The 18,828-nt window shown below is 28.9% G+C and overlaps 2 protein-coding genes across 3 annotated transcripts; one reads left to right on the plus strand and one right to left on the minus strand.

The window, feature by feature from the left end:
• The first annotated feature begins 3,890 nt into the window (after positions 1-3,890).
• On the plus strand, positions 3,891-6,225 carry LOC107949491 (ADP-ribosylation factor). 2 transcript variants are annotated; one of them, XM_016884152.2, is made up of 7 exons: positions 3,891-4,181; positions 4,635-4,793; positions 4,895-4,965; positions 5,248-5,367; positions 5,494-5,612; positions 5,714-5,795; positions 5,916-6,225. In XM_016884152.2, exons 2-7 carry the CDS (start codon positions 4,646-4,648, stop codon positions 5,919-5,921), a joined length of 546 nt encoding a protein of 181 aa, XP_016739641.1. In that variant the 5' UTR covers positions 3,891-4,181; positions 4,635-4,645; the 3' UTR covers positions 5,922-6,225. The 2 variants fall into 2 exon arrangements, with proteins under 2 accessions (XP_016739641.1, XP_016739648.1); XM_016884159.2 differs by having other exon boundaries at positions 4,119-4,376.
• Positions 6,226-6,428: 203 nt separating this feature from the next.
• LOC107949483 (gibberellin 2-beta-dioxygenase 2) lies at positions 6,429-11,408 on the minus strand. The gene is made up of 3 exons (XM_016884143.2): positions 10,885-11,408; positions 6,841-7,186; positions 6,429-6,773 (listed from the first exon to the last, which is right to left on the minus strand). Exons 1-3 carry the CDS (start codon positions 11,325-11,327, stop codon positions 6,498-6,500), a joined length of 1,065 nt encoding a protein of 354 aa, XP_016739632.2. The 5' UTR covers positions 11,328-11,408; the 3' UTR covers positions 6,429-6,497.
• Between the last annotated feature and the right edge of the window lie 7,420 nt (positions 11,409-18,828).

Raw genomic sequence — 18,828 nt, forward strand, 5'->3', positions numbered from 1 at the left:
CAAAGTCAGAACAGGGGAACCCAAAATCATCCTGACATTATCTCACAAAATCTATTATATCTCATGATCTACAATTCGGTTGCTTACACCGTTTCTTCTATGAGAAACTAGACTCAATAAGCTTTAATTTCATATTTTTTCCTATTCTAATTCGATTTCTACAATTTATGGTGATTTTTCAAAGTTAGACTATTGCTGCTGTCCAAAACTGTTTTAGTGCAAATGTTGATTTCGATTTTTGCCCCAAATTTCACAGTTTATACAATTCAGTCCTTGCTCAATTAGTCCCTCAATGAAGCTAATTTTTCCCAATTAATGATTTACCTAGACATTATAAGTTATTTCACAATTATTTAAATTCATAATTTCCACAAAAAACCCTAACTTCAAACTCTTTCAACATTAGGTCCCAAACATTCACTTTCTATTCAATTCTTTCAATAAAATCAGCATATAAACAATTTAAAACTCTAATTCCGTGCTAAATCATCATATACTTCCAACGCATATTCATAACAACTTCCAATTTCTTTCATAGAATCAAAAACTAATGAATTCAACAAGTGGACCTAGTTGTAAAAGTCATAAAAACACAAAAATTTCAAGAAATAATCAAGAATTGAACTTACTTGCAGTAAAAATATGAAAAACCAGCTTAAGAAAACCCTTCTATGGTGTTTTTGCTGATGAGAATGCAGAAAAATAATGAGAATTCTAGATAATTCCGCTTTAGTCCTAGTTTATTAAGTAAATTTTGCAATATTCCAATTTTGCCCTTAATTCATCAATTTTCCTGCTGATTTCATGCACCTTGCCGTCCAGCCCAAATAGACTTTGGGTCTATTTGCCTTTTAAACCCTCTTTCTTTTATCATTTAAGCTATTTAATCATTTCCCATAATTTTACATTTGTTACAATTTAATTCTTTTTATTCAATTAACTATCGAAACTTTAAAATTTCTTAACGAAAATTTAATACTAACTTATTAACACTCCATAAATATTTATAAAAATATTTATGGCTCGTTTTTAAAATTTCAAACTCTCGATATCTCATTTCCGATTTTAATTTTTAAAATTTTTATTTCTAGTACACTATTCGCTATTTCAAAAATTTTCCTAATTTCACACTTAACTTATATTCACTAAATTATTAATATTTTCTACTCATTTGTCGGATTTAGTGATCTCGAATCACTATTCCGACACCACTGAAAATTTAGGCTATTACATTGAGTCGTACATTTTGACACAATCAAGTGTCTTTCATAAATGGTCGTACTATGAAGGTTGATGTTGTGTGTGTCACAATCTATGTAGTGGGATGTAAGTGATCATGATAGGATTTAACCCTCCTACATAATGGAAGAAATATCTCAAGCCTCTTAATCGAGCGAGACTAGAAATGCATGGTCATGCTCAAATTAGTTGGTACGAGATATCACACTTAGTTCTTTATCTTAGTCTACTCAAGAATCAAGAAATAAGAGATTGGACTATACAAGTTCTATGACTTGTGTTTAATCTAGATATAATTGTCAAAGGGATGTACTACATAATAATCTTGTAACAGAAAATCATATCGAATCATGACTTTCTGTGACTTAGATAGCAGTAATGCATTGCTAGATGTTACTCACTGTTTGTAACATTAGAATATTTTAATGTTACTGTAAATGTTACAGGTTCCTATAGGGTCACACCCTTTGGTTGGGACGACCAAAATGTAATGAAAGTTGGGATTGTGTTTAACATGTCACAAAAGTTAAACTGATTATAGAATTTTTTTAACAATTAATTTAATTTGAAAATATTAAAATAAAACATTATATATGTATATACTTGATGCACATGTATATAGAGGAATCAATTAAAATAACGATGAAAAATGTGTTTCACATATTTTAATTGTATAAGCCTGCCTAATTGAATTTATTAAATATTATATTTAATAAAAAATTCAGTTAAGGGGTTAAATTAATTGATATCTACTTAAGCTAAGGAGATAGTCACGTTTAAAATATATCTCATGTTTTTCCTCTAAGAGTTTTAAGGCAATTAAAACTTGTTTTTTAAAAGGCTTAATCTCAATTTTTGTTTTTAGCCGAAATACTATCTTTACTAACAGAAAGAAAAATTTTAGTTTTCCTCTAAACTGTTCGGAGATCTTTCTGATCATCCTCTTCCGAGTGGATCGCATAGAGGTCGGGACTTTACATTGTGGTTGTGGTTTGCAACATAAGTAGAAGGATTCCTCTCGTACTATATTTGTTTCTAGATTATTTAAGGTACATTTTTTACCTTTCTCAAACCCGGGTTCGTTCCTTGTACATGAATCTTTAATTGTAATCGTCGAAATAATTTTTCGTTGCGCTAAGGGGTGTCCCGGAAATCGAACACTAGCAAGCATCCAAGACTCAGTAGCTCATATTAAATCGAATTTTTGTCTCTTTTGTATGTATATATAAGTTACTGACAAGTACTTAAGTTGAGTCATGTGGTTTAAGGTGATTATGACATGTTTTGGGTATTATGAACCTATAAGGTCTTATTTGATAAATTTCAATACTTAAGTAGTGAATGAATATGCATGTTTATGGGTATTAGATTACTTATTTAACTTTGTTAGATTGTGATATACTGAATGCTAAGTTACGAGAGTGTGTAGTCATGTTTAGTATGTTAAATTCATGCATGTGAGTTTGGTATGAGTTTGTGTAAATTAAGTATGATTTGGTTGGTGTTTGAATGTATTAAACTGTTCATTCTAGGTCATTTTATATTAGTTTCTCCGGACATCAAGAACAAGTCTTGAAACTTTAAGAACAAACTTTATCGTTTGGACCATTTCATTGACTTAGGTCTCGAAACTAACTGAACAAGTCTCGAGATATCATGGGGTAAGTCTCGAGACATTGTAGACTGTGTTTCGAGATAAGGGCACATCAAAGTTAAAATAAATTTACCATATTCCAAGTCTAGACAAAAACCCTTTGTCTTAAGACATCTCAACATCGACGCTAAATTAAGAAAATAGGGGAATTGCATCTGAAGACATATCCACATCGAACCCTAATTTCTCGAGATATGAACCGTAATGTCTCGATACATATCCACATCGAAATAAAAATAGTAAAATTAGGGGAGGCCTATCTTGATACATGGTTTCATAATCTCAAGACTCACGGTTAGATTTTGGTACTTAGAATTTGAATTCAAATCTCAACTCCATATTGACCTTGTACAACCCTCTACCTACTTTGAACGAGACTAGTTAACATTCATTAAACTTATTTATGTGATTGATTAAAATGATATATGAATTATTTGATTGAAGTCCACATTACTTAGTAAAATGATATTAACTTAGCTTGAGTTACTTTGACAACATAATGTAAAATCACACATTCGGTTAGTAATGAATATACTAATGTTTTCATCTTTTATTATTTTTATATGAAATACTTAAATAAAACAATTAAAAATGAGATATCTAAATATTTAACCCGAGTCTAAAGGAGATACTTGTGTTTTAATTGTCAAATAAATTTTGTATAAATATTATTTTAGTACTATTTTATAAATATAATACGAATGTAATTTGATTTTTGTTTGATTTTTCGTTACTGTGTATTGTAGAGAAAGGATTGGATGAAATAAGGATATTATTCATTTTCAATAGTTTAATGACACATCAACAATTTCATATTGAATTTTAGGATTTTTATTTAGATTTAATTTTTTTAAAGATGAAAATCCTAAAATTTAAGATAAAAATACTATCATAATATTAAACTATTGAAAAAATAGATACGACAAACTGTTTGATACAATTCTTTACGATGTATTATATTAGTTGTAGAAGGGGCTATATTTGCATTTGTTCTATTAGTGAAAAACAAAAATGCCATCCCCGTTTCGAAAACCGATCTCCATTTGCCAAACAAGCTGATGCATATCAAGCGTCGTCATAACGGCGTCATAATGAACAAGCTAACCATCCGCCAAAATGGCAAAATTTCCCCAAAAATTAAAGGAAAAAAAAAGACGACGTTCCGTCAAGTGAAGATCCATGTTTGGATCTATAAATACCCTATCTCCAAACCAGCCCAACTCCTTTCCTTTTGAGAGGGGTAGATCTTCTTTCAACCGCGCCTAATAACCGCTCGGATTTTTCTCAGGCAAGTTTCTCACTTTCTCTCTCAAAGCCAAAAAACTTGCATTTCTCAATTAATTTTGCTGTAATTTTCTTTCAACATTTTCTCTCCCTATCCGCCTTTGAATTTTAACTTTTATTTTATTTCGAAAGTGTGTTAAAATCTTTTGAATCTTCAATTCGTCGCTTAGTTTCGTCTGATCTGAGTGTTGGAACTGTCGTAAGTTCGTTAAATTACTTCGATCTGCATTTTTTTTAATTGGTTTCATGTTGTAATAGATCGGATTTAGAGATTTTATGTGTTGATTTCGACGAATTCAGGCCTGTTTTATTTGCGAATGTTCCTTGATCGATGTTATGTTGTTTCTGAATTCTGGCCGTCGGATCTGCTCTGATCTTGAATTCTACTATATGTATTTTTATTTTCAAATTACATTGATGATCTTTGGAAATTGAAATGTGGATTTGTGTTTGGCAGACGTGAAAAAAATGGGGCTGTCTTTCACCAAGCTATTCAGCCGGCTATTTGCCAAAAAGGAGATGCGTATACTGATGGTTGGGCTTGATGCTGCTGGTAAAACCACCATTCTTTACAAGCTGAAGTTGGGAGAGATTGTCACTACCATTCCCACCATCGGTAAGTCGCCTTCTTGCCTTATAAAGTTTAACTGTTGTTATCCAAATGAATTTTGGTTCGATGAAGGATATGGCTAACCATGGTATATTGTAATCTTTTAGGTTTCAATGTTGAGACCGTTGAATACAAGAACATCAGCTTCACTGTTTGGGATGTTGGTGGCCAGGACAAGGTAACAATGTTTAGTTTCTATTCAAACATGTTGGTATTAATTATAATGTTTGCATCAAACAAAACAATCTAGGGAATCATTATGGGTGGGATTGTGATTATATCTATATTATCTCGAAAACATGAATCTGTGCAGTTCTGTGGAAGGAATGGACACAGACTAGATGTCTGTTGGTAATTGAACCTTATGTTCTTATTGTAACTTAGATCTATTAGATCTGTTAGAACTATGAAAAATGTCTTAATTATTTAGCTGGCCTATTTGCTCTAACTTTCTACATAGATCCGACCATTGTGGAGACACTATTTCCAAAACATGCAAGGACTTATTTTCGTGGTTGATAGCAATGATCGTGACCGTGTGGTTGAAGCTAGAGATGAGTTGCACAGGATGTTGAATGAGGTAAATAAGCTTAAATTTCTTGTTACCAGTGCTATGATGCCAATGTTTACATGATGGTTGTGAAATTATTAAAAGCTGCACTCTGGACGGGGGCTTTGTGCTGAAATCTAACTTATTATTTGGCAGGATGAGTTGAGGGATGCTGTGCTTCTAGTATTTGCAAACAAGCAAGATCTTCCAAATGCTATGAATGCTGCTGAGATTACCGACAAGCTTGGCCTTCATTCTCTCCGCCAGCGTCACTGGTGAGACGAACAATTCTTTTGTGTATGGGTGTGGTGTGTTGGTGCATCTGACCCCTTCTTTTGTGGATCTTTATGTTTCCTCTATGTAATATATTTTGCAGGTATATCCAGAGTACATGCGCCACATCTGGTGAAGGACTGTACGAGGGACTGGACTGGCTCTCAAACAACATTGCAAACAAGGTATGCTCATGCCAATGACTCTGATTATATAGTTAGAACTTAAGTTTGCAGATTTTTTAGGAGGTTGAGCTTCTTCTGCTTCTCATTCACTTATGCTGTGATATTTATATGAAATTGCAGGCATAGATGGCGTAATTGACTTGTCAGTCTCAGAAAATGCCAGCCCCTTTTGGAATTATTGATGTTTCTACGTCCGTTAAAATGTTTTGGTTTTTCATGTTCTTTTGTTTCTTGCAAACTTTGTCATTTGTTCTTGTAGTTTAAGAATAATTGATAAAATTTTCGGTTTCCATTGTTGTTCTTGGTAGTTGGAAAAAAACAATGTTTTCCCCAATCTCGAGGCCATTCCTTTCTTGATGGAAATTAACAGGTTAAGTCGGTTTCTTTAATCTTTAAATATAAAGATACCAGATTCCTTTGGATTCTTTAATGCTTGTTTTAGCATGTGCAGTAACTGCAATTTTTTTTCTTAACTGTTAATGTCTACATTTGAAAATTTTGCAACAAAAAAAAAATGGAATGATGGATAAAAATATGGCGCAATTGGCTAGGTGAGCCTTTCTTGGCCAACAGCAAAGACAGTCTACCTGTAGATATCCCTTAAATTAGTTAGGACTAAAGAAGGGCATCAGATAAAAGAAAATTTCCAGAGCTAATATAAATAGAATGAAATCCCCCATCAAGTTGAGGCCTACATATACTTTACATAATATGGATTTGATTGGTGGAAATGAATGAAGCCTTGAAAAGGTGAAGACGTGGATCCCCCAAGCGTAAGGAGTAGGCAGCTTTCTTGTAGTCACCCCAAGTAAAGGGCTTGTACAGGCTGGGATTTTCCGATGAGACCAGTTGTGGGAGTGGGGAGATGGTTGTGTTAAGCGGAGGTGCCCCGAAGTACATGATTGACATTCTTGAATTTTCAGTTGAATTCGCCATTGCTCTATGTCTAGCGCTCCTAAATCTCTCGTTTGTCAAAACCTATCAAATCATACAAAATGAGAAACAGTTTACTCCAGGTCTTTAATGTACGAAGTAGGGTACTGACCCGCAAGGCATCTCCGACGATGACGAAGAATTGGGTAGGGTCAGGGGGGACTGGGATCCAAAACCCATCACGCAAAGCGATTTGGAGGCCACCAACATCATTGGATCGAAAAATGGTGAGGATCTGAGGGTCGGAATGCTCGCCGAACCCAACTTCAACATCGTCTTTGCATGGTGTTGAAGATAGGGGAGGATAATGGTTGAACCGTAATATGGAGTCGCTTTCGACGTCTGTGATTAGTTTACTGAAGGCGTACTTGTCTTGGAGCCATAGACCCTCAGCCACTAGATCTAGAATCTCGCTTGCTAACTCCCTCACTGCTTTTATGTACTCATTCGCAGCACTACTGTAAAAAGTACCCAACAATAATAGATTAAGAGATAGAGAAAATTAATTTCACATGATCCATCGTTACTTTTATACTTATTTTGATGAAATACCATCCAGTAAATTTAGAATCCAAGTTCAGAACTTTTTTTCTCCATTCATTACAACTAAAATTAATATGAAAAATTAGATTTGGGCTTTTTTCTTTTAAAGAAAGCGATTGATTCATGAAGATTATGTTGAGTTATCGCCAATATAGATATTATTCTTAATGATTTTATTTCATTTTCGTTCAATCAAAACAGAAAAAATTTATAATTCAATTCCAGACTCTCCTAAAACAATTTCTAGATTCGCCCCTAATTCTTATTATAAAAAATATAAAAATTTCAATTATGCTTATCAACAATTTAATAACTATAAAATCTTACCGTAATAAAATATTAACAATTCATAAATCAAATATTACAATTAAATTATCTTAAGGAACATATTTCATTTGATTTGTACAAATATTTTTACAAAACATCCAATAAATTTATAGCTTAAATATTATCATTTACATGATCTTCCCTCGTATTTATTGATTTGGAATCACTTTCATAAAAATAAAATAAAATAACCTAAAAAACTTGTTTAATTTTGTAGTAGGAATGGGGTTAAGAAATAATAGTGGTGTAGGTCCATTTAATTCATATCATCTTAAACTATTTCATTATGCATCATCCTTGAAAACAAAATCATTATATTTATATGGTAAACAATTTTATAATTGAACAATAATCTATATTTTTTAAGTTAAAAAGTCTTCAAATTTTTAAAAAAATATATTTAAATCTCTTTTTTTTTCTTTTTTTTACACTCAATTGAATATTTGAATTGTCAAAATATATTAAGAAATTATTTAACTGTTAACTTTTACAGTTGACCGTTAAAATTAATTATTCTTTTTTTTTAGTTAAAATCAATATATGTCATAACTACGGCGTGGCATGTGATAAAAAATTATAAAAAATATAAATTTTAATAAAAAGTATAAAAATATTTAAAATGTATTAAAAATAAAATATAAAAAATATTTAAAAAGAATTAAAAATTATAAAAATTGAAAAAAAAATTATGATAAAGTGTTCGTTTCCAGGATACCAAACATTAATTAGTGGTAAATAAATCTCCGGCAAAATGAAATTCCGTACTGGTGCTGTTGGGGTGAAAGGGGCCACTCTATGTACTATATTACTGTTTATTAATTTCTCATTAAATAATTTTAACTCCATATTTAATTCATTTAATTTATATACATAATCACTTTTAAGGTGGTGTTTAATAAGTTTGGGATTGTGAATCACATCTTTAATGTTTTTTTTTAAATATATATGAAACATTTGTATTTATAAATTTTTTAGATTTTATTTGAAAAAAAAATGTCTCTTTTAATCAAATCTAGCTTATACTTGAACTTGAGTGTAAAAAAGGGGCGAAGATAGAAAATTATTTTAAGGGTAGAAATTAAACTATAACTTTTACGATAATAAAAATGTAGTTTTATTATTTTAATAAATTATATTTTTATAATATATAAAAGATTAATTAAAAATTTATCATTTTTATTGGAGTCAAAGTACATTTTTACTTTTTCTAAGTTAAAATTTTAAAAATTTTAAAGTTCATAAATAAAAATTCACAAATAACGAAAAATGAGAATATTTAAATTCATTCTTATTAGATAAAGAAGTTTAATTGAGTCTAATCAAAGACTATTAGATTAAACATATAGACATTTTTTCATGAAATATTATATATATATATATGGACTTAAATGTAAAATTGACCTCTTTAACTATATGGATTTTTTTATTTACCTAAGGTTTTTTTTTGCAAAAAAAATATACTTAAAATATAATTTTTTAAAAAATATAATAAAAAGTATTTTTTAATAATAATATTTTTATATATTTTAAAATTTTTTAAATATTAAAAAATTAATTAAATGTTGACGTGTCATCCACATAATAATCCATGTGTATGTAATGTCAACAAAGTTAAAAGACATTAACTTTTCTTTCATTTTTAAGTGATTTAACAAGAAAAAAACACACGATTAAAGTTGAAAAAGCGAAAAATTAAATAACATGCTAAATTGAATTTTTTATTATATAAAATTAGAGGCGAAAAAACTTATTATGCAATTAATAAATCATAGGGTTTAAAAATGAGTAATCGATATTTGATGAATTTTTGGAAGGAATTAAAGGGCAAAAAATTTGTGAGTTTAGTTGTTTGGAGAAGTGAAGAAGATGAATATGAAGGTAAAGACAGGACGAAAATGATGAGAGTAAAAAAAAAACATATATATTTTATTAAAAATATATAATTATTTTTTAATTTAATTATCTTTTATTTTAGTTAAAAAGGTCACATGTGGCAATATAATTTACTAAGAAACTTTTTTGTAATTTTCTTTTGGTCAAATTTGCATTTAAACCTTGTATATAAACACATACCTATTTTTATTTTATTTTTTATATATTAAAAGTTTGATTGAGTTGATGTTACCTATCAATTGATCTCATCTCAGTTGTAAAATTACCAAAAATCAATTTCTTTTACAATGCAACAAATATTAATTTAAGTGTATTTATGTCTTTTTATATTTGACAAATCTAAAAAAATACATACACATAACGAGAATCATAAGATTTGAACTCAAAACATCTTCTTATTCATTGTCTCAAATTTACCATTTTAACCAAAACCGCGTTTAGTTTTTATATAACTTTGTTTTATATAACTCAGTTGTAAAAATACAATTTCATTATTTTAAAACAAATTTTTATCATTTGAGGGGCCAAAATTTAATTTTACCATTATTAATTTAAAATTTTATAAATTATAAAGAACCTAAATTAAAATTTTACCTTTTTAGGGGGGCCATGGGTCTCCACTACGCCCCACCACTAATTTTTACCACATACATTGTAGATGTGTCATAATCTAATATACTTAAAGCTCACGCCCCACCACTAATTTTTACCACATACATTGTAGATGTGTCATAATCTAATATACTTAAAGCTCTTGATTGAGTTTATGTCATAAATTAAATGGGCACTAATTTAATTCAAAATTACCTTGTACAAGATAAATTGTATTATTATAAAAATACTTCTATTTTTATATTTTCATATAAAATCAATAAAAGTTTACGAATAAATGAGACTTGAATCTAATACGTTACATATTTTATACTTTTAGCTGTATCATGTCAACAAAAATTTTATATAATTTTTTTAATAAATATATATCTTTATATTTTTCTTCCCACCCAATAATCTAATTATGCATAGAAAAGGAGTGGACGAAACCATAGGCAACATGAACCTTGCTATATCCTGCATCACACTAAAGAAACAGAACAGACGTGTTGTCTCTTTGCTCTACTGTTTATGGTTTAATATTTATATTCATATCTGTCTTTGGTCAACCTTCTTAACCCATTTTTTAAACCATAACGTGCATGACTAAATGTTTTTCCAAATTTCAGACGTGAGGGCAAAGTTTTCTTTTTCAAAAAATTTCTATATTAAAATAAAATTTTAGATTCGGTTTATTGAGTTTTGTTAAGTGCTCTATTTAACTTAATTCGACCTTAATTTTAATCGAAATTTAATGTAGTTTAAAAATAATGTAAATGAAGGGAAAACAATGGTAGCATACCTGAAATTTTTAGGCTCCTGGGAGATGGTATTGGATGTTTGGACAATGGAGCAAGGATTGGTGGGGAGGAGAAGATACTCAAGCTCACCCTTATCGCCATGGAGGCCAATGTTTTTGGAACCATAACCAAAACTGCCGGCAGGCACCGCCTGTTGCTTATCGGGAGCCGGTTTGTTGAAAAACCGAAACCCCTCGTCTTCCAATCTGGAGATTATCTCCATTGGGACGCCATGGTTCGTGACCTTAAAAAATCCATAGTCTTCACAAGCTTCGACGACCAGCTTCGACACTATGGACCTGTCAAGAGAAAGATCAAGTGTAGGAATCCCTACTGCCTTGGTTTTCTTGGTTCTCACGGGAACAGGCGACTGCACTACCATATTTCTTCTTAAACTTTTGAGCCTATGATGATAAGAGTTGGAACTTGGAAGACGTGGAATCATGGCCGTGGAATTTGCTTACGATTTATACAAGAGAGACGGATAGGGGTTGTGATTATAAAAATTCCATAATTTTTTTTATTCAACTTTAGCTTTCAAAGCATCATTTGAATATTTTAGTCCCTATATATTTGAAAAATTAACATTTTATTACATTAACTTTGCCATTAATAGAATGACATAATTTTTCTGTAACTGATGCCACATTAAATTAAATATTAAATTAATTATTAGTCTTAAAAGCAAATGAAATGACACTGACTTAATATGGACCAAACTATAAATAATTTAAACATAACACTTATGTAAAAAAATCAAATTAAACTGAAAATAATTTGGGGTAAAATCAAAATAGATTTCTTACTTTTATTCCTTCTTCAAAATTGTTGCTTTAACTTTTTTATTTTGATTTAATATTATGTCTACCACCATTAAGGTAAAGTTAACGAGTAAAGATTAAATTATTAATTTTTTAAATGTATAATAATTAGAATATTTATTTTAATAATAAAAGAAATAAAATAAAATTTTTGATATGGTTTAAAAGTATGTACTAAACTTTATCCTAAATTCAAATAATTAATGAGTCCAAAATATTATAATGATAAAAATATTAGTAATGGAGCAATGCATATGAAAATACTGCGGTTGACGTGATATAGGGCAAGCGTGCGGAGACTGAGGCATGAGATGGGCATGGTGTTAGAAATGGTTATTCAGTATTAATTAAATTAAATTAAATTTTTAATTTTTTAATTATTAGTTGAATTGAATTTTTTTTAAAAAAATTAACCGAATTGACAATCAGCTAACTGAATTAATCGAAATTTATATTTTTTGTTAAAATAAATAAAAATATATTAAAAAATAAATTAATAATGTTCATTTGATCGAATTAAAACTACATATAATTTGTATTATTAATTATTAAATTCGATTGATTCAATTAATTATTTAATTTTAACTGAATTAACCTATAACTAAACTTTTAAAAAATAATTAATCGATTTTTGACCAAATTAATCAATTAATTAATTAAATTAGATCGATTCGATTAATTAATTCAATATTTAAAGTAAAAAAACTGAAAAATTGAGGATGGATTATGAGACATTAGGTGGGGGACGGGAAGAGGAGGTAATGGGGGCCAACCTGCTCCACCTTGTTTGTACCCTCTAAATTTTTATATTCCAAACTTCAATTTTTTAATTTCTAATTTATCATGATTTATATAATGTATTTATAAAATATAGTATTAGTATTTAGTACAAATATAAATATATATACAAATAACAATATAAAATCATACCAGTAAAAAATACAAAGAACGAAGAATTAAAAAAAAAAAAAACTGGGCCATCTATTAATATATATACATGTTAAGATTAAAACTCACACTAAATGTATTTTCCCCTTAAGAAGGCTATCCTTCATCTTAATATTCTTTACAGGTTGAAGTTGTTTATCGAATTTATGTGTTGAAATATATTTGGGAACATAAGTTTTGATTTTTCTATATTCATATACATCTTACAAGAATATAAAAATATTGGAATTTATTCAAAAAATATATACTAAACTCACTTTCTTTATATAAAATTTTAAAAGTAATTGACGTATAATTAAAAGATATTTTTAAAAAATTACTTAAAAAAAAGGCTAAATTACTAAAAGAAAAGTTGGTTTAAAAAAAATTTGAATGAATAGGTCAATTTTTGAAATATTTATCGGAATATGTCGATTTTGGAGAGAGAGGATAAAACGCGCCCAATAAGGACGTTTTCTTGCAAAGACAAAGTGAAAACACATCATATTTTTACTTGTTCTCTTTAAAATCGACCTATTATGATAAATATATCAAAAATCAACTCATTCTCTTAATTTTTTTTAAAAACAGAATATTTTAACTAATTTAACACTTAAAAAATTAGTGAAAAAGAATTAAAGCCGAATATGACATGGTGATTACTTATATAATATAAGCCTCACAAATGAGAAATGAACATCACAAATTATGAGATATGATGTGAGTCCTACAACCATGAAAGGCAACTATGTGGAAACTACAATCTCATATGTCCCATCATAAAAGATAATTTTACTACTTCACCTTTTATTATACGGATGCAAAGTCAACGTACGTGTCGTTTCAAGCCATAACCACTAGGTAATTATTGTTAGATTGGTTCATTATTTGAGTTACCCATTTAAGTTTGAAGGGTTATTATTTTCGAATGTGACAGTATGTATCAGGTTTTAAAAATTAGATAAGTGATAGAAATTTATCACATCATTTATTTTCGATTTAATTATTTAATTAATCAAAGTAATTTATTTAATTTAATTAAATAAATTATTTAAAAATATTAAAATAATATATTAATTTATTTTTTATCTTGATTCAATCGCTAGTTTAAATAGTTTGTATTTATTAACGAGTTAATCACTCCAATCAAGAATAAAACTAGAAAGGCTGGTAGGCCTCAATTTCCTAAAAATGAAAATTTTCATTTTGGTCGTTTAATTTTTATACTTTAATCCTCTCAAAATGATAAACTTTTGATTTAATTCTTTAAAAATTATATAGATATAAGCTATTAAAATTATAAAATTTCGTATTAGCTCTTATAAGAATATACAACTCAATTCCAACCATTTATTCCAAACTAATATCCCAATCAAATTTCGGTCCAATCGACCAATTCAGTCTAATTCTGAAAATAGTATTCTAAGCTACATTTTGACTTTAAATCACTGGATGTGAAATAGGATTTATATTTTGAATGTAATTGAATCAAACTTATCCAAACTCGATTTGATTTATAATTATTACATTTTTTATGAAAAAAAGAAACAAAAATATTATTGAAGATGTGAAGACCATTCCTCCTAAGATATTCTTTTTTTCTGTTTCATTTTAGAGCTAGCTTTCAACATCAAAAAAGGGATGAAAACATGTTCATTGAATAATGTTGTTTCCCATTTCATTTCGAACACAAAGGTTGTCAAATAATGCAGAATTTCTTTTCTCCTTCGGCCATCATGGTGAATATCATATGACCCACGTATTATTGCTGTTTATCCTGTTCATCACCTAAGCCATGAAAGCGACATTCAGTCTCTTATAGTTCATAAGAGATAATTTAAGATTTTTATTTTTGTTGAAAGAGGGTCGGGTCCAAAATTGTCTTCAATCCAGGTATTGTCATCCTACTGTATGTTGAGTGTGAGTTTATAGAGTAGGAAGGCAACCCTATTAAACACAATATCTCTTGACATATATATAAGGATATATCTCAAGTTTATACATTAATTTTATTTTTATTTATATTATTCTCCGTGAACTTTTATTTAACATTAAATTTTTTTATTTTAATTTAATTATATAAATAAAATTTTGATTTTGATTTTGATTTTGATTTTAAAAGAAAATACAGACCAAAGTTTTTTTTATAGAAACAAAGAAAGCATCATAATGCCTTATTTCAATTTGTTCTTACAATGGCTTCTCCTAGTTTATCTTCTAAAAGTAATTTATTAACATGAAATGAAGGAAATTCTATCTTAGCTAAACTCTCTGCATTTGAGGAATAATTCATCGCTAATCAGTCTACAACCATGTTCCCTTCTCTACGCACAAATTGGAATTTGATATCAACAAATTGTCGTTGCATAATCTTTATTTTTCTGATTATAGTCATTGTAGGTATACTCTTCAACCCCTCCTTAATCTTCTCCATTACCATCATACAATCGATTTCAAAAATAACCTTATCATTTCCTCTGCTCTGTGCGATTTCTAGGCCATGAAAGATTGCCTACAACTTTGCATTTACCGTTGACCCCTTTCCGATGAACCTTTAAAATCCTTCAATCCAGTTCCCAACAGTGTCTCTCAAAACACCCCCAACAACTGACAAACTCCCATTTGTATTTACCGCTCCATCCGTATTGATCTTGATCCATCCACCGTTGGACGGACCGAAGTTAACATACAAAGATTATTGTAAAAGTAATGACAATTAGGGAAAATACTTCGGATCGTAGATGTACTGATCCAGAACAAAAATAAGAATGGTAAATATTCACACATCCACAGCACTATTTTCCCACAACAAGAGAGAAGAATTGAGAATTGTGTATAATTTCATATAATTGGGTGTACAACAAAACCACAATTGAAAATTTCTTATAATTGGGTTTCTAGGAACTGCTTTGCAGATTTTTTATTTAATTTTTTAGAATAATTTATTTAATTATTTTTTAATTTAAGCGACTGTCCTATGGCAGTGTGGAGAAAAAATATTTATAGGCTGCCCGTTACGGGTGTCCAACTCTAGATCTCCCACTCGCATCTAAGGAGCACAAAACTCTCGTTATTAAGTGTTGAGAGATTTTTATTTCTTTTCTCATTTCTCTTCTAGGTTCATACCCGGAATTAGCAGTCCGTGCAACCAATATACTTTATTCTTGAGAGCTGGGTACTATATAACTGTTAGGTATATATAGCAGCTCGAAAATTTAAGTAGAGTAAATATGCAGTACCTTCAAGTTTTTCGTGATCTCTTTTGTATCAATAATATAATATACTTTTGTATTTACAATTGTGTCTAGAATATAAAATACAATTGGTCGACCCATAAATACAATTGAATGAAACATTGAAATGATCTTTTCTTTTTCTTGAATCTCTCAATTTCAATTCAATTACTTTCTAAACATGTTCCATTAGATGGAATCATTTATGACCATTGGTAACATTCTAAGGTAGCTAACATTGAATTGAAACTTCAAGACATAGTTGAAGGTCATAAGTGTATTAAATAGATATCCTACTTGATCTCGTGGGTCTCACACAATTTTGAAATAGAGATCAATTCTTCACTTTCCCAATTGGTCGAATAATGCACGTGGTATGAAACACATGCTGTGGTATTACTCTCATTTTCTCTTAGAGTGTATGTCTTTATTAGAAAATCAATACCATACATGTGATAGCTTAGATACACTCACTATCTAACTTGGGTCAACAACCTTACTTTCTTAATAGATTCAATTACAGGACTTCTAGTTGGCACAAATGATAGGTAAAGCCAATTATGGGATTTTTATTCACTTTCGATCATAATTTTATCATTATATGATCTCATCTTGATATATTATCAAGGCGATTTCATTTTAAGCTTAATCTCTTGTTACATAAAATCAAATTTAAAAACGGAGAGTGGGTAGGGGAAGGGGAAAGGGAAGGGAGAGAGAAGATGGAGAGGGAGAGGATATTTTTATTTATTTAATATTAATATAATTCTTTATTTTAATTTTTTTCAATTTTCTAGTTGAATTAAGGTAAATGACACATGTTTTTTTAATGGATGTAACAGAAGAGGCCAGCATTGGTTACGAAAATAAAGTTTAGGTACCTGTTAAACCAAAAAAATAGTTTATGTATCTAATTTAATCAAAGGGCATAGTTTTAAGGTCTCTTGTTCAATTAAGCCATGAATAATTTAAAAATTATAAAAAAATAAAAAATAAAAAAATTCATTAAAAAATTCATTGTTTTTTTAAAAATCATTATTTAAAAAAAATATTATTTTTTTAAAATAATCACGAGATATATGTGGATTGTTATGCGAGCTGCCATGTTTGAAAACTTAATGTTTTTGTTAGTATTTTCAATTAAAAAATAATATTTTGACTCTTTCGGAAAGGTTTGATTGTCAAATCTAACTTTTTTTAATTGGTTGATGGCCAAATTTAGCTTAAAAAAATGGTCAAATTGATAAAAGATATAAATGTTAAGGGCTAAATTTATTATTTTGCCAAATGTAAAAGACTTTAATGTGTAAAACAAATTATGAAAGAAAATTACAAATAATTTTACTTTTTTTTAAAAAAATATTTTATTATGTAACATGTTGGTGAAATGTAAATTAAATAGTAAGGACTTAAATGAGAAATATATCATACTTCAAAGTGAAAAAAATTAATTAGACCTTAACATGCAATATCCCCCAATTATTAAGGACCAAAATGAGAAATGTATCATACTTAAAAAATGCCTCATTATAAAAGTCAAAAATTGAATTGATATTAACGTGTGATTTCCACAATTATTAAAATAACAAATAATTGAAATCGATGTTTGATTGACATACTTTCATACCCCTGCAATTAATAGTGTATTATTAATCGAGTATTTATCAATTTGATTTATTAGTTAAATATTTATTTTTTCAAAATAATTTGAGTTGGAATATTATTACACTAATTGTGGCATGAATTATTATTTTACAATACAATTAATAAATTATTAATTTAATAAAAATATTAAAATTGATCTCTGAGTACATAAAATTTAGCAACAAATTTTAATTAAAATAATGGACCCACAAAAATTGTTGAATTAAAATACTTATATGTCAACCTAATAAATATGCAACTTAAATTTGTTTCTTAAAATATTGAAAAACTTTGCTATATATTATACATACATATGATTTATTGTAGGCATCAACTTTCAAATTAATTTAGTATTTTTATCATACCAATTATGATGTTGTTTAACTTAGTTTATATAAATATAACATAAAATATAATAATGAGATGGGTTTGGATCCTTGATTATAATTGTTATGTTGGAGTTTTTTTAATATTTGATGCTGAACTTTAGGGTATTTTGGATAGGGTAGTTCTTTTATAGAGACAAGGGGTGATAAGGTGTCGATCCAATCTGATTGTTTAGAGGTGGTTAAAGCAATTCAAGAAGGGGTTTCAGCTGTTTCAAATTCTATTTTGAGTAGGATCATTCAGGCCTTATAGCATATAAGATAATGGCATATAATACATATCTCGAGAGAGAGAAATTTAGCTTCAATCGTTTAGCTAAAATTGTGTCTGACAAGGAGGTTGATGTGCAGATGTTTGTTGAAGCTCCTACGAAACTGTTAATAGTTTTACAATATGATAGAGCTAGTGGATTATGTGTGATCCTAATAACTTGAATTGATTTTTTTTATATATAAAAAAAACATCTGTCATATAAAATAATCAATAGAACTTAGAAATATGTTTTGACAATGCAAATAAAATAACCCAGTAAGCATGAAATATATTTATTTATAGTCAAATGCCTAGTAATATATACCTACAGTTTTGTGAAAAGTAGGATTTAATTTCTGGTAATCTTAGGACTACTGAATATATCATTGTTCTTTTAACTTAAGACAACAAGTATAGATTGCTTGTGTGTATGATGAAATCAAATCATGTATTTGACCAATGAATGTCCATCCCACCCTGTTGATCTTTAGTCACCCTTAAGGCCTTTCAGACTGCATCCAAGGCATTCACGATGTTGTTATCACATAGTGGTTGGTAACCATGTTCGGCATCATATCTTATCATGGAATCATATTTGTCGACTATCCGAGCCTTAACACTTCTTCCATTACCATAAGTCTTAACAAACTTGCGACACCTTTTCATCTTGTTGAACCATCCG

This window comes from Gossypium hirsutum, chromosome A08 (assembly GCF_007990345.1).
Source record: "Gossypium hirsutum isolate 1008001.06 chromosome A08, Gossypium_hirsutum_v2.1, whole genome shotgun sequence".
In the NCBI taxonomy this organism is placed as follows: domain Eukaryota; kingdom Viridiplantae; phylum Streptophyta; class Magnoliopsida; order Malvales; family Malvaceae; genus Gossypium; species Gossypium hirsutum.

Excerpts from the sequence above, each read along its gene's own strand:
- LOC107949491 (XM_016884152.2), top strand. The coding sequence starts at position 4,646 with ATGGGGCTGTCTTTCACCAAGCTATTCAGCCGGCTATTTGCCAAAAAG. Across the intron at positions 4,794-4,894 it reads CACTACCATTCCCACCATCG|GTTTCAATGTTGAGACCGTT; the intron begins GTAAGTCGCCTT and ends GTAATCTTTTAG. Across the intron at positions 5,613-5,713 it reads TCTCTCCGCCAGCGTCACTG|GTATATCCAGAGTACATGCG; the intron begins GTGAGACGAACA and ends TATATTTTGCAG.
- LOC107949483 (XM_016884143.2), bottom strand. The coding sequence starts at position 11,327 with ATGATTCCACGTCTTCCAAGTTCCAACTCTTATCATCATAGGCTCAAA. Across the intron at positions 7,187-10,884 it reads CAGGAGCCTAAAAATTTCAG|TAGTGCTGCGAATGAGTACA; the intron begins GTATGCTACCAT and ends TACTTTTTACAG. Across the intron at positions 6,774-6,840 it reads TCGTCGGAGATGCCTTGCGG|GTTTTGACAAACGAGAGATT; the intron begins GTCAGTACCCTA and ends ATGATTTGATAG.